Raw genomic sequence first — 21,635 nt, forward strand, 5'->3', positions numbered from 1 at the left:
CGTTGTAGCTGGCACGCAATACAATTCGCAGACACATTCAAACCCAATAATATATTAGAACTCTTTGATTTAAACGTAGAGTTTGATTGGAACCTTTCACCTGGAGGTCTCACTGACATGGAACACACTTCATCAGATGTCTGCAGGCTTGACACATCATTGTTGTGTTCTTCTTATCAGTGTTTCTTTTGCATCAGAAGCTAGTCATTGTATTATTAATGCCCCCCCCCCCCCACCTCATTGACTATTCATGTTATCATACAAGACCCATTCAGGGTCTCCCCACAGGTTGACTGGTTCACCTTTGGTGAGGTGTTGGGAGGGTTGGGAGGGATGGGGGGGGGGGTCACCAGAGGGAGGGATGTGTGGGGGGGGGGGTCACCAGAGGGTGGGGTTGGAAGGGATGGGGGTACGGGGTCACCAGAGGGGGGGGTTGGGAAGGATGGGGCGGGGGGGGTCACCAGAGGGAGGGCTGTGAGGGATGTGGGGGGGGGGGGGGGGGTCACCAGAGGGTGGGGGTCACCAGAGGGTGGGGCTGGCCGCCTCAGACCCACTCCTATCCGAGCTCCTGGGGGCTCATCAAAGAGAAGCAGCTCGATCCTTGCTCCACAATGGAGTGGAACGACCTTCCCCCACCACAGGCTGTCTTTTTAATATGATGTACTACTACATAGTGTAACTCTCAAGCTCAATACTATTTGACAAACAACGCCACTGACCCTTAGCTGCTAGAGATGTACCCCCTACTGCTGACTTGTTGTACACAATCTGTAAGTCGCTTTGGATAAAAGCGTTCAGCTAAATGACTAAAATGACGATGTAAATGTCGGGAGGGTTGTAGGATGGAGGTTGCACAGTTACTACAGTTGTGAGTCCAAGCTCAAAGGTTGAGGAGCAGAATCAGGACCTGCTGCTGTCTGTGTGATGAGAGACGAGAGACGAGTCAACCAGGAGAGAGACGACTGAGAGCGGTATTTTGTTTGGGAGACGACGACACATTCAGTCTGAATTAATCAGATAAAATGGGATTATTCCTTTATCGATTCCCCTTGGGGAAATGCTCCTCCTTAGGGGTGGAGTATTAGTCGGCACATGCTGGAGGCAGGTAGGAGACTACATGCCGTTATCTCTGCGCACGGTGAAATAACAAGACACCGTGCTTAAGCTCAGGGCTGGGTGATGATGGGACTAATGATCTTATCTTTATATATTACGCGTTTCCATCAAGACGAGATGAGATATTCCTTTTATTGATCTTCTTGGGGGGGAAATGCGGGCGTCATAGCAGCATGGGGGAGGGGGGCTATGGGCAGCCAGGGTGATGGTAGAAAGATGTAAATAGGGGTAAATATAGCAGAGTGTGAGAAGCTGCTAAGACAGGCTGCCACACCTCGGTGTCAAGCTACTACAGTAAGTGTGTGTGTGGGGAAACGCTGCACGTTAATGTAAAATACATGACCTGAGTAATGACAGTACTTGTCCTGTGACTTCAATCAAGAGTCATAAATGTGATTATATGAATACCTGTCAAATGGCATTCCAGTGTTCCACACGTAGGCTTAGCTGACTCTGTGGTTTGCGTGTGTGTGTGTGTGTGCGTGTGTGTGTGTGTGCGCGCGCGTGTGTGTGTGAAGGAGAGCCAGCGGTGCCAAGAAGGGAAGCTTGCCTCTGCTGTGGAAGAATCTTTGGATGAATATTTAATCGACATCCAGCACAGAAACAGGTGAAGTGTGAGCAGCACGGGGTGTTCGTGGAGAGGCCGGCCGGTCGCGTTACACGGGGGAGACACTCGACCCCGGCAGGCGGCACTCGCGATTGGACTGAGATTAGCCCCTTGTTGTGTGGAGAGATTTGTAGACGAGAGGAAAACGTGTGTCGTCCTGTTTTTTTTTAAGCTTCGTATTATTATTAGCCAGCTCCAACTTTGGCTCACGAATCGAGAAGAGCACACAGGCACGCCGGTCTCTCTCCCCACACACGGTCTCCCTCCCCCACGCACGGTCTCTCCACGCACACGGTCTCCCCACGTACGGTCTCCCCACTCACGCCGTCTACTTGCTAACTTTTGGATTTTGAGCAGGAGGTCCTTTGTCCCCACTGCCATCAGACTGTACAACAGCGCAATATAGTGGGGGGGGGACCTTGACCTCTGAGCTGTTCCCTGTTCCCCACACACCTGTTTTTACACCAGTTTTTACACCTGTTTTTATACACTTGTTTTATACACCTGCATTTATCTCATTACGCTCTTATTGATAGATATGATTTAATTGAATTTTATCATGTGCTTATTTTTAATTCATGATGCACATTTCAGACATAACGTGAAACAACTGAATGAGAACTGTCAATGTCTGTATACTGTGTGAGCTGTGAGATACCCTGAATTTCCCCAAGGGGATTAATAAAGTATCTATCTATCTATCTATCTATCCTATCTATCCTATCTATCCTATCTATCCTATCTATCCTATCTATCCTATCTATCTTATCTATCTTATCTATCTTATCTATCTATCTATCTATCTATCTATCTATCTATCTATCTATCTATCTATCTATCTATCTATCTATCTATCTATCTATCTATCTATCTATCTATCTATCTATCTATCTATCTATCTACTTGGCGCTCGGCGCTCCATCAAGACGTCACCATCACTTTCATACCAACCGTGCCCTTATTGGATTATTTAGGTTGACGAAACTGATGAGTTATATTCAATAAAGAAAGTTGATTTAGTTAAAAGAAAGACTCATTAGAAGGCGCTCGCCACTAACGCAGGATATACTGGTATCGAGCCCAGCTCTCGGCGTTGCTACCGGCTTGGCCGGTCGTCATACTAACACAATTGGCAGTGTTAGAGGGTGGGAAAGCCGGTGGGTGGGGATTGGACGTTGTGGACAGCGACTCCTACAGGTCGGTTGGTGCGCCTGTACAGCAGAAACAGGAAGTATCAGGGGCAGCGTGAGCCTCCCACGCGTTACTCCTCGCCACTGAGAGTTCGAGCTGTCTGGTGAAAAGATGCGACAGGCTGCCTCCTCGTGTACCGGAGGGGACACGTGATGCAAGGCTTCTATCCTCACTACAGCCGACCAGTGGGAGGCATAGTCTAGCAATGTTCAAGACAGGGGAGGGAAGAATTGGAATATACGAAATTGGGATGAAAGAAAAAAATTTAAAAATAAGGAGAACAAGTGGATAAAAAAAATAAATAAAAAAATACTCACTTAATAAATGTATTAGAATAATGATATCATGATATGACATCATAAAATATGACTACAGACATTCAAAGCTTCGTTCGAATACTTCAATAGAAGCTTTGAAAGCAGAAAAAAAAGAAAAAAAAAATGACATTGGGTACAGCCCTAAAAGGCAGTGCAGTGGGGTTGTCGTGACTCGAGAGCCTGTGCTTGTGCCCCTCTTCCAGGGTCCTGAAGCGCCTTAAGACCAAAGACCCCGGGCAGATCGAGCTGGAGCGGCTGGAGCAAGGCTTCTCCATCTACTTCAACGGGGCCAACGCCGAGGCCTGTGGCAAGCAGCCGAAGCCTCCGTCCTGCTCCTCCTCCCCCTCCCCCCCGCCGCCACCCGCCCAGAGACCTGCGCACACAGCCGGTACGCTTCGCAGGACCACATAGTACACAACCGCCAGTCACGACTCACTACCCAACCAAAAGCTCTTATATAACGGCCTTGTGCGTGTGTGTGTGTGTTATCTTTTTCCTGCATCTCCCGTGCTAGTGGAGACGCACGCCGTCCTTGGTTATTTAGGAATTTATAGGCTTGAGCACGGCCTTGTACCCTCCTACTCCAGTTGCTCCAGCGCAGGCCTTAGGCCCCTGTGGCACAGAGGCTAAACGCCCACCAACCACCCCTCCGCCTGTCATGTCCATGGTACGCTCCCCGCGCGCGGAGCCGCTGAATAAATTATAGTGACAGTTGTAACTGGCAGCCATGTTTCTTTTAGTTTTCTCCTCTCTCTCTCTCTCTGTGTGCTCTGGACCATCTGTGTGTGTGTTGACAGTTTATTCCCACTGAGGGAGCGCTCCCCGCCGCCTGCCGCTCTTTCACACGCCTCTCTTCTTCTTCTTCTTCTTCTTCTTCTTCTTCTTCTTCTTCTTCTTCTTCTTCTTCTTCTTCTCTGACTCGTCGGCAGATTCCTCGCGGAGAGACGCCCGCTGGCCAGCGGAGGAGGAAGGGGCCCGCCGCGCGCAGCACCGGAGCAACACCGCGCCAGCCAAGGTCCAGAGGAGAGAATGGGTGCAGGTGGGACTAAACGCTGTCCGCCCCCTCCCCCCCCCCACCCCACCCTTAAATATAGACTAACTCGTTGACGTGAGGTTCCCCCCCTCCTTTCCTTTCCCCCCTGCAGGATTCCGTCAGAATTCGAAACGAGGACGGGTCCAGTTTGAGAATATCCCCCGAAAAGCTCTACTCTGACGATTTCGAAACTTATGACAGCCTAGACATGGAGGTACGAGTGTGTGTGTGTGTGTGTGTGTGTGTGTGTGTGTGTGTGTGTGTGTGTGTGTGTGTGTGTGTGTGTGTGTGTGTGTGTGTGTGTGTGTGTGTGTGTGTGTGTGTGTGTGTGTGTGTGTGTGTGTGTGTGTGTGTGTGTGTGTGTGTGTGTGTGTGTGTGTGTGTGTGTGTGTGTGTGTGTGTGTGTGTGTGTGTGTGTGTGTGTGTGTGTGTGTGTGTGTGTGTGTGTGTGTGTGTGTGTGTGTGTGTGTGTGTGTGTGTGTGTGTGGTTCCTCTGAGGATGGGTCATGTGGTGTCGGAAGCAGCTGCCTGTATGACTTAACATCTCTTGTCTTCCTCTCCTCCTCCTCCTCCTCTCCCCCCTCCTCCTCCTCCCCCACCGCCTCCTCCTCCCTCCTCCTCTTCCTCTCCCCCCGCCTCCTCCTCCTCTCCTCCTCTTCCCTCTCCCCCCGCCTCCTCCTCCTCCTCCTCTCCCCCACCTCCCCCACCTCCTCCTCCTCTCCCCCCACCTCCTCCTCCTCCTCTCCTCTCCTCCTCTTCCTCTCCCCCCGCCTCCTCCTCCTCTCCTCCTCTTCCTCTCCCCCCTCCTCCTCCTCCCCCACCTCCTCCTCTTCCTCTCCCCCCACCTCCCCCCGCCTCCTCCTTTTCCTCCTCTCCCCCCTCCTCCTCTCCTCCTCTTCCTCTCCCCCCGCCTCCTCCTCCTCTCCTCCTCTTCCTCTCCCCCCGCCTCCTCCTCCTCCTCTCCCCCCACCTCCTCCTCCTCCTCTCCCCCCACCTCCCCCCTCCTCCTCCTCCCCCACCTCCTCCTCCTCCTCTCCTCCTCTTCCTCTCCCCCCGCCTCCTCCTCCTCTCCTCCTCTTCCTCTCCCCCCGCCTCCTCCTCCTCTCCTCCTCTTCCTCTCCCCCCGCCTCCTCCTCCTCCTCTCCCCCCGCCTCCTCCTCCTCTCCCCCCGCCTCCTCCTCCTCTCCCCCTGCCTCCTCCTCCTCCTCCCCCACTCCCACCTCCTCCTCCTCCTCTCCCCCTCCTCCTCCTCTCCTCCTCCCCCACCCCCACCTCCTCCTCCTCCTCTCCCCCCTCCTCCTCCTCCCCCACTCCCACCTCCTCCTCCTCCTCTCCCCCACCTCCCCCGCCGCCTCCTCCTCCTCCAGAGGTCCAGCCCCCACTCCCCGAGGCACTCCTTCAGGCCGGAGGGCCGGGGGGGCCAGGGGGGCCAGGCCGACCCCCCCGAGCACAGCGAGAAGGTGCTGCTCAACCTGGAGGAGGTCAAGGTGAGATCAGACGGGGGGGCAGATTGATGTTTTGTTTTAGTGGGGGCCCCGTCGCGGTGGAAGAGTTATGTACAGCATTTACATGTTTCATCTTCCCAGGGCTGGCTCGTCCACTCTGGATCGCTTGACGCCGGTTAATTCATGTCTCTCAGGGCTGCGTGTGTAAATCAGGGATTGTCGACTCCATGTGTACTCAAACTGTCAACGTGTGTGTGTCGGGGGGAAGGGGGGTGGGGGGGGGGAGCGCTCTTAGATGTTGACCGTATTTACACGGCAGCCATTTTGCTCTTCTACGGTCACGCTCGGGTTGGGATTCCTTTCCCGAGGGTGGAAAGGAATAATAATAATAATAATACACTTTATCTGTACAGCACCTTTCATACAAGAATCACAGCCCAAAGTGCTTCACAGCAGTGATGTAGAGACAAAATGGATATAGGAATAAAATGAGACGTTGTATAATTGGTGATACATGATACATTGTATAACTGGTGATACATGATACATTGTATAACTGGTGATACATGATACATTGTATAACTGGTGATACATGATACATTGTATAACTGGTGATACATGATATATTGTTTAATTGGTGATACATGATACATTGTATAACTGGTGATACATGATACATTGTATAACTGGTGATACATGATATATTGTATAATTGGTGATACATGATACATTGTATAACTGGTGATACATGATATATTGTTTAATTGGTGATACATGATACATTGTATAATTGGTGATACATGATACATTGTATAATTGGTGATACATGATACATTGTATAATTGGTGATACATTGTATAATTGGTGATGCATGATATATTGTTTAATTGGTGATACATTGTATAACTGGTGTTATTACATGGCGTTTTCACAATCGCCGAAATGCTTGCTTGTGATTGGTCAATAGCGCGCGTCAGAGGTCCGTTATCACACGATAACGGACCTCTGCCAACTTGCAAGCAATAATGACCGCTGTGCGCAGCTGTTCGCAATCAAGCCCACTACAACACTGTATCAGTGCTGCTCAGCATATGCACAGCTGCACTCAGTCATCAGTGCAATCAGACCACAGACCTGCCGACTGCCGATAATAATAATCACTTTATTTGGGCTGACAGAGCCACAGAACAACTGCGTTTGCATTTGATCTCGTCTTGTCGATGGTGTACAATGAATTAGGTATATTTGTTAGTAAGTTAGCCATGTAATAAGCGGGATAATGTATAGCTATACTCGATCATTGTCGCAAAATAATTGACCTTCACTGACGTTTAAAACACCTCGGCGCTGCGCCTTGGTATTTTAAACTCGGTGTCGGTCAATTATTTTGCGACAATGACCTCGTAGCTATACATTATCCCTTACATACATGATACATTATTATTGTATAATTGGTGATCCATGGTATATTGTATAACTGGTGATACATGATACATTGTATAATTGGTGATACATTGTATAATTGGTGGTACTATGGCAAACCTCATTGCAATTATTACTTATTAAGATGCATGTTTATTGATCCCCTTGGGGAAATTCGGGGGTCATAGCAGCACGGGGGAGGGGGGGGGGGTACAGGCAGGATAATAGATGGAATGGTAAGTGGACTGCATTTATACTGTATAGTGCTTTTATCAACACTTTTATAAGCGCTTTACAACTTATGCCTCACATTCACTTGCAAAATAAGACATAGGCATAAAATCGGACTCCCAACCTGAGCTAGGGCTGGGCGATAAATCGATCTTATCTATTAATTCGAATTCATGATTTAGGACGATGTTTAAAAATGAAAGAGTCCCCTTTTTATTTGACAAAAAGTGATGTTTGGTGAAAGTTAGATTTGCACTTTATTAATCCCAATAGGGACATTCATCTTTGTTTGATCAAGAGTAACCTTTTATATATATATTATATATATTATTATTTGTATTTTTTTTAGGTGAACTAAGATTGGTCAAAGTTAGGTTTGCACTTCAATCCCAATAGGGAAATTCATCTTGGTTTGATTTCTTTTTGTGTCGAATAAAAACAAAGCTTATTTGAACGAGTTCCTTGGCGTTTCTAGTTTTTAAGAGAGAAAAAAACAATAAAAATCGTAAATCGGATGTGGTGTGAAAACATCGGAGATAACATTTTTGGCCATATCGCCCAGCCCTAACCTGAGCGTGTTTTTTTAACGCTGACCTCCAGGTGCTGCGCCGGAGCCTGGAGGCCAGCATGCGCCGCGGCAGCCGGGACTCGGCGGGGGAGGAGTCGGACGAGGAGTGGGTGGAGGAGCAGATGGAGAGGGAGGAGAGCACCGAGAGCCTGGAGGAGCTGGGGCTTCCCCAGTCCTCCTCCTCCTCCTCCTCCTCTTCCTCCGCCCCCGGCAAGACCTCCCACGTCACCTCCTTCGCCCAGCAGCGCCCGGCGCGGCCCGCCGCCTCCCCCCACGCCGACCTCATCGTGCTGGACTTTGGGCCCTCGCCGCAAGGTAAGGCCTTCGCGTTCCCGTACCAGGGATTCTAAATGTTGTACCGTATATTACTGTGTATTTTTTGACTGTATATTTTAGAATGTATATAGATACATATTTTAGAATGTATTTCTCTGACTGTACTCTTATTCTTATTTTTGATTTATTTTAGATTTTTGACTACCTGAATGTTCATTGCATCCTGTGGTGCTGAATTTCCTTCGGGATCAATAAAGTACTTATATTCTATTCTATTCTAAATGGTGCGTTTATATACTTTAAAGGGGAACTATTTTACTATTTCTTTCACTATTTGGGCACTTTTACACAATTCCTGTGAGTTTATGGAACACCTCTGTAATTTTTTATTTTTTTTTTAATTCATTGTTTTGTATTTCTAATCAAGTCCTCAAAAACAGCATTTTTCTACCTCAAGATCTTAAGCCGTTTTGAGCCTGGGCTCCAACCACAATGGTAAACCACTGCCTCGCCTGAACATTATCATGCAGCGGAGTCTCTCTGACATCACAGATCAGCACATTTTCAGATGACTCAGTTCAGTGAGGGTGAATATTGTGAGAGGAGAATTGGAAGAATGCGCCAATATGAGAATTAGAGACATAGATCATATTAATATAAGTCCACATAGCTAGGAAACAATGCTAAACACTGAAAAAGGCCATTTATAAGATAGTTCCCCTTAAGTGTACCTATAGTGTATATAGGACTGAGAAACTATGCACCCCCCCCCCTGTACCTGCATCCCCCCCCCATGATGCTTTGACGCCCAGAATCTCCCCAAGGGGATCAATAAAGGATCATCTTATCTTATATAACAGCTTTTATCCAAAGCGCTTTACAATTTTTGTTCCTCACATTTGTACCCATTCACTCACACATTCACACACCGACAGCAGAGGTGCCCAACCTGCTCATCTGGAGCAGTTAGGGGGTTAAGTGTCTTGCTCAAGGACACTTCGACACGCTGCCCCCGGGAGGCGGAGCGGGAATCGAACCGGGAACCTTCCGATTACCAGACGACCGCTCTACCTCCCGAGCCACTGTCGCCCCCCCCCCCCCCCGGATTCTCTTTATTGATTTTCCGGGATGAGTCTTAATTGACCAGAGTGGTTTCTGGCTCCGCCTCCTTTTATCTGCCTCATCAGCACATGACGTATACAGGCAGAGAGAGCAGCCAAGAGCCTCTTCTCCTCCTTAGGGGAGGTCAGCACATGACGTATAGGGCTGAACGATTAATCGATTTTAAATCGAAATCGCGATTTGGAATGATTCAATTAGCAAATCGCAATTTTTTTTTATAATCGCAATATTTTTTTATTTTTTATTTATTTAACCAGGAAGTCCCATTGCGATACAAGATCGGTTTGGGAGAGGGAGGTAAGGGGTTTTAGATTGTGTGTTGTGAAGTTTAGACTTCAGAGAGGGAGAGTAAAGTACAGAAAAAAAGGTACCGTTGGGTACCGGTATCGATTCCCAGGTAAAAAGAAACATTTTCAGGCTCGGTGTCCCGAAAAGACCCACCGCGTAGGCCAGATGCAAGCCGCATTTTACAATAAACCTCTGTGGGGCTGTAAAAAAAAAAAAATTATAATCGCAAATTTTATCGCAATCGCAATATCTGTCAGAAAAATCGCAATTAGATTATTTCCAAAAATCGTGCAGCCCAGATGTATACAGGCAGAGAGAGCAGCCAAGAGCCTCTTCTCCTCCTTAGGGGAGGAGTCAGTCAGCACATGACGTATACAGGCAGAGAGAGCAGCCAAGAGCCTCTTCTCCTCCTTAGGGGAGGAGTCAGTCAGCACATACAGGCAGAGAGAGCAGCCAAGAGCCTCTTCTCCTCCTTAGGGGAGGAGTCAGTCAGCACATGACGTATACAGGCAGAGAGAGCAGCCAAGAGCCTCTTCTCCTCCTTAGGGGAGGAGTCAGTCAGCACATGACGTATACAGGCAGAGAGAGCAGCCAAGAGCCTCTTCTCCTCCTTAGGGGAGGAGTCAGTCAGCACATGATGTATACAGGCAGAGAGAGCAGCCAAGAGCCTCTTCTCCTCCTTAGGGGAGGAGTCAGTCAGCACATGACGTATACAGGCAGAGAGCAGCCAAGAGCCTCTTCTCCTCCTTAGGGGAGGAGTCAGTCAGCACATGACGTATACAGGCAGAGAGCAGCCAAGAGCCTCTTCTCCTCCTTAGGGGAGGAGTCAGTCAGCACATGACGTATACAGGCAGAGAGAGCAGCCAAGAGCCTCTTCTCCTCCTTAGGGGAGGAGTCAGTCAGCACATGACGTATACAGGCAGAGAGAGCAGCCAAGAGCCTCGTCTCCTCCTTAGGGGAGGAGTCAGTCAGCACATGACGTATACAGGCAGAGAGCAGCCAAGAGCCTCTTCTCCTCCTTAGGGGAGGAGTCAGTCAGCACATGACGTATACAGGCAGAGAGCAGCCAAGAGCCTCTTCTCCTCCTTAGGGGAGGAGTCAGTCAGCACATGACGTATACAGGTAGGAGACTACATGCCGTTATCTCTGCGCACGGTGAAATGGCGTTTCCATCAAGACGAGATAAGATATTCCTTTTATTGATCTCCTTGGGGAAATTCTGGGCGTCATAGCAGCATGGGGGCGGGGGGGGGGGGGTACAGGTATGGGCAGGGTAATAGTAGAAAGACATAAATATAGGGATAGAAATATGAGGAAAAAATAAACCGTGTAAGCAATATAATTAACTGAATATAGAAATATGAGAAAAATAAATGGTGTGAACAAAGGTGCAGATGAGGGTCTGTATATATCGGTTATATTATACGTTACTCTTGATAAATATAGGCAATAAAATATACATAATATACCGGTGTTGCTCACCAGCGGCTGCCATATTGTGTTCCGTCGGTGAGGTAATCTGCGATCCGGTCATTGATTGGTCGGCCCGTGTGTACAGTTACTTGAGGATTCCCCCTCCCGCCTTGTTCCAGTGATCCTGAGTTCCTCTCCGTGTTTCAGGTCGTAAGATCGAACGCTCCCCGTCGGCCAAGAGGAGAGATGGCGCCGAGGCCTGCACCCCCGCCAGGCCTGCGTTGGTGAAGAGCAAAACACTCGACAGACCACCTTTAGAGGGCATGGATTGGCAGAGTAAGTCTTACCTCGTTTGCACGTCACTGTGATGCATCTTCTAGGACCTTTTGTGTTAATAGAATAGAATGGAAGTACTTTATTGATCCCGAGGGAAATTCAGCACCACAGATCGCTCACAATAAACATTTAGGTAGTCAAAAATCTAAAATGAGAATGAGAGTACACAGTAGACTAACTCCCAAGATGCGGCACTGAACGGCACAGGAAGTCCTTCATTCCGACAGCCTTCAGACTTTACACTGCATCACTGAGCACAGGGTGACAGTTACCATCTTCCTGGACTTTTACTTTTAAAACAACACTGTTCAATATTACACTTACTGTAGACTTCTGTGTATTTTTACTGTATATTTTCTACTGTATATTTTATACTAGAATGTATATACATAACATACGAAATGTGAATCCCGGTCCGTACTCTATTATTATTATCTTATTCTTAGGCCTATTTTATTCTTATTCTTAGACAATTTGTTTTTCATGATTTAGGACGATGTTTAAAAATGTACTGCTGTATAATTGGTGATACATTGTATAATTGGTGGTACTATGGCAAACCTCATTGCAATTATTACTTATTAAGATGCATGTTTATTGATCCCCTTTGGGAAATTTGGGGGGGTCATAGCAGCACGGGGGAGGGGGGGGGGGGGTACAGGCAGGATAATAAATGGAATGGTAAGTGGACTGCATTTATACTGTATAGTGCTTTTATCAACGCTTTTATAAGCACTTTACAACTTATGCCTGTTTGGTGAAAGTTAGATTTGCACTTTATTAATCCCAATAGGGACATTCATCTTTGTTTGATCAAGAGTAACTGTAACTGAGGGGTACAATTCCCTGACTGTATTACTAGATATGATACTTACTACCACTACCTTTGTACTTAATATTCGGCCACCCAGTACACGGCATAAATATATTATCATGAACACTCTCACGTAGATGAAACGGATCCAACACAAATGTACGAATTAGAAACAGGTCTTTATTTCTACACAGCGATGGTGTGTAGAATAAGCACTTAATCACTTAATTACATTTATGAATTGAAATAGTATGCACTTTTATGGCAAGGAGTATTCGTCGGTATATCAATAGAGAATGTCCAATCTCTGAAGGCGCAGGTGGTAAATATACGACCTGGAATAGTTAAGGAATAACAGCAATGATACTTTAATGATTATACTAGATACACTAGAGGGGGTTAATCCGGTCGCTTGTAAGCCGACAGGAGTAGGAGGGGGGGGGGGGGTAGAATCCGGCTGCCTCGTCCGGCCAAGGGTATCCCAGGTGAACCCACTGTAGTGCCGTTCAATGCGCCGGCGATCCTTGGACCACAGATGAAAGCAGGTGGACTCTTTGTGGGCCGGCTCTCTCCGGTCCACGGGGGAGAGACGTGAAGCGACCTCGTCTTGCAGAGCGTCTCCTCACCTTGCGTCCTCTCCAGGGGGGGGGGGTTCCAACACACGGCAGTGTCGGGGGTCTTTATCCATGGAATAATCAAAGTATCCAAAGCATAATCCGTGCCTGGGAAGGCGGGCTGTCGTCGGTAGAATAATCCGGTATACAGGTCCACTCGCTCGTCGGCTCTGGGGCTCCTCGGGTGCAGCTTCACATAGGGTCAACCACCCTGGGTAAGCAGCCAGTTCTCTGCCCGAAACGATGGGGCACTGACTACGGTAGTATTCTCACCGCACGAAGCACTATATATTAACAGACTATTATTAGCTTAATAGACTACGTCCAACTCGACGATATAGTGCCAAATATGACTATTCAAATATTAATATACACGATGTCTCAATACCGATGGTAGGCGAACTTGGCCTTACTCCCACACGTGGCGTCGCGGGGAGGCTTTACGTCTGTGACTCTATTGGAGGGTAAGAAACTGGACTGAAAAGAAAGTCCTACTTTAGTAGCGCAGTATATATACGCACTATGAACAAATAGTCCCATTAGTGGTGCGGTAGCCAAATTCCTACGCGGAACTAGGACTTGTTCGTACATGTCGAGCGGTACGTTTGAACTGGGTCTGAGGGGTATGGCAGCCTGGCACCAAGGTCTCGACCAATAGTAGAATGGAGACTATTATGGGATGTTCAGTAGGCTAGAATGGATATTCAATGCATATTGTACAAGGAATATACAAGGGATATCAGGGAATATTAGAGAATATACAAATACAATTAAATATATATATATAAATAAATATATATATTCGGTTTAATCTGGCCCTTCACAACAGCCACCCCCTGAATAGGTCCCAGACCTAATCAGTTAAACAGAGACAGATTAATCGCGTTGTCTATTTACACATAAGGGTTTGCTGTAGGGGTCAGTCAACTTCACAAAGTCATAGGGTTGTAGGGTCATGGTCATCATCGATTGTGTCTGGGAGTCGAGGCAGTTCTATGAGCCTTGCCACGGGACGGGTGTAAGTGCGACCCTGGACGAGCACTTCAGCTGCTCGGACCTTGCCGTCGGCACCGGTGATCACTTTGCTTACGCGGCCGGCCGGCCACATAGCTCTGGGCAGTGATTGATCAATAATCATGACGACTGTTCCTTCTGTCAAATTGTCTCTCTCCTTTACCCACTTCTGGCGGGTCTGTAGAGACGGTAGGTAGTGCAGTAGGAAACTGTTCCAAAACTTGTCGGCTAATACTTGGCTGTACCTCCACATTCGTCGGCCGTTCGCTTCTTCAGGCCGGTACATTGTCTGTGGTAATGCAGGATCTAGCCGCCCCATCAGGAGTGTGTTGGGGGTAACTGGGTCGATATCCGCCACATCACTGGAGACATATCCGAGGGGCTTCGAGTTAAGTACTCCCTCAATCTCCGTGAGGACTGTCATTAGGACTTCTTCCGCCACAGTCTGGGCCCCAAGTACTGCGTACAGGGCTGTCTTTATGGAGCGCACTTCTCGTTCCCAAGTGCCACCGAAGTGGGGTGCGTTTGGGGGGTTGAATTGGAAATCAACCTGTGCTGGAGCGAGGTGGGTCTTAAGTTCTGGGCCCATAGCTTGGAAGCTCTCTCTCAGCTCTCTTTCGCCGCCTTTGAAGTTTGTCCCATGATCGGACAATAGGGTAGACGGTCTTCCTTTCCGTGATGTGAATCTACGGAAGGCCATAAGGAATGAGTCTGTGCTCATGGTCGGGAGAAGCTTGATGTGTATCGCTCTGGTGGTCATGCATTTGAATACAATACCCCACCGCTTCTCGGTTCCTCTTCCTTTCTTTATGTGCAGCGGGCCAAAGCAGTCCATACCCGTTGAGTGGAATGGCTTGTCACCGATTCGGAGGCGACATGGAGGAAGGTCAGCCATCCTTGGTATGCTGGGCTGCGCGCGCCACTTGCGGCAGTCTAGACATGTTCGCTGGAAGCGTCGTACCGCCTCTCTTCCTTGTAGGATCCAGTAACGACGTCTGATTTCCGCGAAGACTCTTTCTGCTCCTGCGTGATGTACATCCTCATCGTATTTCTTTATAATCAGCTCTGTGACCTTGTGTCGGCTGTTCAATACGATCGGGTATTTAATGTCATCCGGTAGATTGGGGGCTCTGCGTAGGCGACCACCCACTCTGATGAGGGTGTGAGCGTCGCTCTCGGGGGCCAGGTGAATTAATCTGCTGTCGGATGGGACGGGCTTTCCTCCCTGTAGACAGGCCAATTCATCGGGGAACGAGTATCTCTGGGCTCGCTGCAGTAGAAGCAATTCTGCTTCCTCGTAGTTAGCTGCTGACATATCAGCGGGGGACTTGCACTCCGGGTGGTACCGCAGGAATGTTCTTTGTTGTGCACTCTATGGACGTGCAATCGTCTATGTTAGGGTCGGTGGAGGCTACGGTGCTCAATCCACAGAACACAGACTTCTTAATTTCCACCTCCTCTGGACTTGCTTCCCTCAGGATAGGCATGGGCCACTGTCCTTCCGGGAGTCTTAGGAATGCGGGGCCGTCACTGTAGACATTGCGACGGGTGAGGTCATCCAGGGGCATCCCCCGGGTGATGACGTCAGCTGGGTTCTGTTTTGTATCAACGTAGCGCCACTCTGTTTCTCCGGTTAACTCTTCGGTTAAGTCTTGAATCTCGGTGACTCTGACTCCCACGAAGACTTTGTACTTGCATGAGTCCGATTTGATCCAGGCGAGTACCGTCGTGGAATCTGACCACAGGATTGTTCTAGACACCGGTATGGTGAGCTCACGTTGGATGAGCGTGGCTAGGTGCGCTCCGGCTAGGGCTGCGCAGAGCTCTAGACGTGGGATAGATTGTTGCTTGCGTGGGGCTATTCTCGAGCGGGCGAGGACAAATGCTGTGTAGATCTCTCCCCCCTGGTCTTGGGCCCGCAAGTAGGCTACTGATCCGTATGCAACCTCTGAGGCGTCACTGAAGACGTGTAAGTCCATTTTACATGTCTCTGGCCTCACCGTGGGTGGGAAGTAGCTTCGGCGCATATTAACGCCTGGGAGTGAGTGGAGCTCCATCTCCCACTCTCTCCAGGTGGATGCAAGGTGTGCGGGAATGGGATCGTCCCAGCCCTGGTCCTTGTCCCACAATGCTCGTACAATCATTTTTGCCCTGGTGGTGTACGGTAGAATACATCCTAGCGGGTCATATTGTCGGGCGAGTGTTGTGTACACACTCCGTCTGGTGGTCGGCGCCGCCGCCGGCCTTCCCTGCTCCGTAGTCAGGGGCTTGTGTCTGTAGTGAAGCGAATCTGTTTTGAATCGCCACACCAATCCCAGGGTCATCTCCTGGGCTTCTCCCGGGATTGTAGCCATCCAGGTCTCGCTGCTGGCTGCCTTGTCCTCGGAGGAGAGGCTGCGGAGTACTTGCGGATCGCTGCTGGCCCACTGCCTGAGATCAAAGCCGCCTTTGATCAATGAGGCGCGGAGTTTAATCAGGAGAGCCTCGGCTTCTTCCTGGGTTGAAGGGCTTTGTAGACAGTTGTCTACGTAGAAGCTGTTCTTTACGCTGTGTCGGACCTCTTCGTCCGCTGCTGGGTCCTCTGCTACATGTTTCTGTAGTGCAAATGTCGCACAGCAGGGGCTGCACGTCGTTCCGAAGGGGAGGACTTCCCATTGGTAGATGGCTGGGTGCTCATCTCCTGGCTTCTCTCTCCATAGGAACCGTAACAGGGGCTTGTCCGCCTCTACTAATCTCACCTGCAGGAACATTCCTTTAATGTCCCCGCTGATGGCCACCTTTTCCTGGCGGAAGCGGAGTAGAACGCCGAGTAGGGAGGGGCCGAGTGTGGGACCGGGCAGTAACTCTTTATTCAGATTTTGGGATCCGATCTGGTAGCTGCAGTTAAATACTATGCGGTCTTTACCGTTGTGATGGACCTTGTGGTGGGGCACGTACCACGATTCAGTGGTCTGGTCAGCCTCTTTAATGTCCATCTTTGTGACGTGTCCCGCTGTGATGAGCTTCTCAATCTCAGCGCGGTATACACTCTCTTGGGCGGGGTTCTTGGCTAAGCGCCGCTCCGTGTTCAGCAGGTACCGTTCTGTGGCGTCTGTCTTGGCGTGGAAAGTAGGCATTCCTTCTCGCCGCAGGAGTGGCGTGGCGCATCTCAACACGCCGTTGACCGGGACTCTCTTGGTCCCTGTCTCGAGGAGGTGAATTGCGTAAATGTCATCTTTAGAGCGAATGTCTTTCTTTCCGTTCTTAAAGGGCATTTGTTCCGAGGTCCATAGCCGCTCTACGTGTTGCAGGAGTGCGGTTTCTCCCTCTGTGACTCGGGAGTGGAGACATCTAGTGGCTGTACTTCGGTTGAGAGATTTGGCGAGCGGGCCTTGGAGAGTCCATCCCAAACGGGTCTCGACTGCTGCAGTGCAGCCTCGGGGTCCGGTATGAACCCGGTCTATCGGGACAATGAGGTCTGCATGGTCGGAGCCTATCAACAGGGTCGGCATAGCATTGTCTATGAGCGGGATCGGTAACTTGCGCAGATGTGCATATTTCTCCATCAGCTTGGCGACGGGGTATGTGTACCGCGACAGTCCTATTTCTTGGCTGGTGAAAGCGTCTGCAATCTGGTACCGTCGCTCAGGCTGGCCGCTTGCTGCGATAGAGAATGAGACATTCTCGCCCTTTATCGTCTTCAAATCTCGTCTTATTGTCCGAATTGTCATTTGGGTTTCGCTTCCCCGCAGCCCTAGCTGGGCCGCAGCGGAGGCGAGCAGCAGGGTCTTCTCTGACCCGTCATCGAGGACGGCGTAAGTGTCCAGGACTTTATTCTGGTAGCTTAGTGTCACACGCACTACTTTTAGGAGTACTCGGGCTCCACTGCTGCTGGCGGGATCGATGTACATGACGCTCGCTTTGCGGCTGGATGGTGCAGGTGAAGGGCGCCGTCTGTTACTGTCGTGAAGTATGTCCAGATGGGCTCCATCGCACTTGGTGCACCTTTTCTTTAAGCGGCATTCGGCTGCCATGTGTGAGCGCGCACAGCGAAAACAGCGCTTGTTAGACTTTATCCATTGACCTGCTTCCTCCGCGTTCAGCTTGGGGAAGGAGTCACATTGCGCTAGCCAGTGTTCTTTCTCACAGTAGGGGCACACTATCTTCCACTTCTCCGTTCTGGAGGGGGTACTGTGGCTCCTGCTGCTCGGTACTGACTCCGATTGGTGCATCACAGTCACCGATCTTCTTCCATCATTTAGTCGTCTGGTTCCTTCTCTGGAGCCAGGGGTGCTCCGTCCGAATGTATCAAGCCGTAGGCTGCTGACTTCTCTCGCCAGGAAGTCTGCTAGATCGAGGAGGTTCGGTTCGGGGCCATTCGGGTCTCTGTGGTCCCTCTGCCGCCTAAAGCGCTCCTGACGAGCGGGCGGCAGCTTCTCCAGGATCCTTTCCACATTTGAGTTGGCGTAAAGTTCATGCCTCCCCTTCTCTCTTTGCGCTCCCAACATCCCTACCAGGGACTGCACTCTGATGGACAGGTCGTCCAGTGCTCGATTGTCTATTGCTGGGGGTAAGCGGTCGATGTGTCGGATCTCCTGGATCACGTAATCCCATATGCGCCCATACCTCTGGTCCAATGCTACCAGCGCTGCTGTGTATGGGGTGGTGGAAGTCGCGTAGGCGAGCGCTATATTATGTGCGTGGGGTACCTTTAAGTGCTTCAGTAGGATGGCGTATTTGTGGCGTTCATCCAATACATCCACCAACATGGTCTCCAGACACATGCGGAGTTCTGTATACTGGGCCCGGTTCTCTTGGGTGAAGTCGGGTACCATAGGCGTGCCAATGTATGACGCTGACTGTGGATACATCGGCGAGCGTTGGGGGAGAGGCCTCCTAGGCGAGTCTCCTCCCGCTCCTTGGTATGGGCTGGTACCGGCAGTGTACCATGGCCCGCTTGTCCAGGTGCTGTTCCTCGGTGCGGGTCGTGCGTCGTGCTCACCCGTGTATAGAGTCGGGGGTCTGTAGCGCAGCTCCGCGGGAGTATAGCCTGGGCTGTACCGGACCTCCTGGTCCGGTAGAGTACTGTGCTGTCTTCGGGCGTGGTTCTCCTCCTCTTCCTCTTCGTCTTCAGTTAGGTCATCCAGTGCTTGTAGTCTCTGGTTTAGCCTCTCCACAGGATATGCTGCTCCTTCCCGGTTGCTAGGTCTCGCTTGGACCGGTGGGGGGAGGTGGTCTGTGGGGGGTATAGACCTCGTCTGTTGGTCAAGTTCAGGGTTGTTTACTCGGCTAGGGGATGCCGCCCTGGAGGTGTGTCTAGACGAGTTCCTGGAGCCTCTGGCGGAGGGAGAGGGTGTTGTCCGTCTGATCAGCTGTTCTATTAGTTGCGACTGCTGTCTGTCGCGCGCTGCGTCCCGTTGAGCACCGGCTCGTTCTCGGGCCACATTCTCTTCCATCTGAATGCGTCTTATTTCTAGACGTATCTGCTCGTGTTCGCTTCGCTGCTGGATCTGCAGTCGGTCGCGTTCAGCAGCGGCGTTCAGGCTGATGAGGAAGGCCTGCTGTAGGGTCCTCTCTGCCTCGCTGGGAGAAGGCGGTTGTATAGGGGAGCCTTCCCTCGGGGTACTCCTTGCGGAGCCTTGGAGTTCTATCTCCACGGTGCTCTCCCCGTCTTCTTCCGTGCCGAGTTCTCTCTCGGTAGCGTTGTATTCCTCCCGGGACTCATCAGGGACTACTTCTTCAGTACTGGCGGGGTGTGAAGTCATGTCTGGTTCCCACTGGTCCCCACCGTGAACTTGGTCAGTTACATTAGAGCCCGTAGGGGCCTCTATGGTCGGGGTAGTCTGGGCGTTGGGGTTAGACATACTTTTACTTTCTAGTTTTACCGCGTTTACTGTTAGTAGAAGACTAGGTTGTTGACTGACAGCGTAAGCCTCTAAGTACTGAGGGAGCCGTCGTTCGCAGCTGCGGGCGTTGGTTAGGAGGATCGTTTCGTGGAGTGTTCATCATAGGCCATTTCAATATTAATAACACTATATTAATATTACACTAATTACCCTCCGGCTCGAAGGACCAATTGTAACTGAGGGGTACAATTCCCTGACTGTATTACTAGATATGATACTTACTACCACTACCTTTGTACTTAATATTCGGCCACCCAGTACACGGCATAAATATATTATCATGAACACTCTCACGTAGATGAAACGGATCCAACACAAATGTACGAATTAGAAACAGGTCTTTATTTCTACACAGCGATGGTGTGTAGAATAAGCACTTAATCACTTAATTACATTTATGAATTGAAATAGTATGCACTTTTATGGCAAGGAGTATTCGTCGGTATATCAATAGAGAATGTCCAATCTCTGAAGGCGCAGGTGGTAAATATACGACCTGGAATAGTTAAGGAATAACAGCAATGATACTTTAATGATTATACTAGATACACTAGAGGGGGTTAATCCGGTCGCTTGTAAGCCGACAGGAGTAGGAGGGGGGGGGGGGTAGAATCCGGCTGCCTCGTCCGGCCAAGGGTATCCCAGGTGAACCCACTGTAGTGCCGTTCAATGCGCCGGCGATCCTTGGACCACAGATGAAAGCAGGTGGACTCTTTGTGGGCCGGCTCTCTCCGGTCCACGGGGGAGAGACGTGAAGCGACCTCGTCTTGCAGAGCGTCTCCTCACCTTGCGTCCTCTCCAGGGGGGGGGTTCCAACACACGGCAGTGTCGGGGGTCTTTATCCATGGAATAATCAAAGTATCCAAAGCATAATCCGTGCCTGGGAAGGCGGGCTGTCGTCGGTAGAATAATCCGGTATACAGGTCCACTCGCTCGTCGGCTCTGGGGCTCCTCGGGTGCAGCTTCACATAGGGTCAACCACCCTGGGTAAGCAGCCAGTTCTCTGCCCGAAACGATGTGGGCACTGACTACGGTAGTATTCTCACCGCACGAAGCACTATATATTAACAGACTATTATTAGCTTAATAGACTACGTCCAACTCGACGATATAGTGCCAAATATGACTATTCAAATATTAATATACACGATGTCTCAATACCGATGGTAGGCGAACTTGGCCTTACTCCCACACGTGGCGTCGCGGGGAGGCTTTACGTCTGTGACTCTATTGGAGGGTAAGAAACTGGACTGAAAAGAAAGTCCTACTTTAGTAGCGCAGTATATATACGCACTATGAACAAATAGTCCCATTAGTGGTGCGGTAGCCAAATTCCTACGCGGAACTAGGACTTGTTCGTACATGTCGAGCGGTACGTTTGAACTGGGTCTGAGGGGTATGGCAGCCTGGCACCAAGGTCTCGACCAATAGTAGAATGGAGACTATTATGGGATGTTCAGTAGGCTAGAATGGATATTCAATGCATATTGTACAAGGAATATACAAGGGATATCAGGAATATTAGAGAATATACAAATACAATTAAATATATATATATAAATAAATATATATATTCGGTTTAATCTGGCCCTTCACAACAGTAACCTTTTATATATGTGAGCGATTTGTGGTGTCAGATTCCCCCTCGGGATGATTCAAGTATTTCTATTCTATTCTAAACCCTCAGGGCCGGCGAGTCACGCGGAGCGCCCCCTGTCTGCGAGCAGGAAGGTGTCCCGCGGCGAGCGGGACTCTGAGGACACGGCGTGCCTGGTGCTCCAGGCCCTGCAGAGGGAGAACAGCTCCCTGCACAGCCCCTCCTTCAGCCCAACCACGGTCAGAAGCCCCCCCCCCCCCCCCCCCATCTGCTTTTCAAGTTTTGTTTTTATTTGTCACATATAAGGTACACAACCCCTCATATACTGGCTTATACACCTGCACAT

At 49.8% G+C, this 21,635-nt stretch overlaps 1 protein-coding gene across 1 annotated transcript in view; it reads left to right on the plus strand.

The window, feature by feature from the left end:
* katnip (katanin interacting protein) overlaps positions 1-21,635 on the plus strand; it is an 86,655-nt gene that overhangs the window by 8,146 nt on the left and 56,874 nt on the right. The window contains 8 exon segments of the mRNA XM_084323680.1: positions 1,635-1,723; positions 3,435-3,619; positions 4,161-4,270; positions 4,377-4,478; positions 5,632-5,751; positions 7,963-8,245; positions 11,237-11,365; positions 21,380-21,528. Of these exon segments, the coding sequence (XP_084179806.1) occupies positions 1,635-1,723; positions 3,435-3,619; positions 4,161-4,270; positions 4,377-4,478; positions 5,632-5,751; positions 7,963-8,245; positions 11,237-11,365; positions 21,380-21,528 (1,167 nt within the window).

Source organism: Notolepis coatsorum (genome assembly GCF_963971535.1).
Source record: "Notolepis coatsorum genome assembly, chromosome: 10".
In the NCBI taxonomy this organism is placed as follows: Eukaryota; Metazoa; Chordata; class Actinopteri; order Aulopiformes; family Paralepididae; genus Notolepis; species Notolepis coatsorum.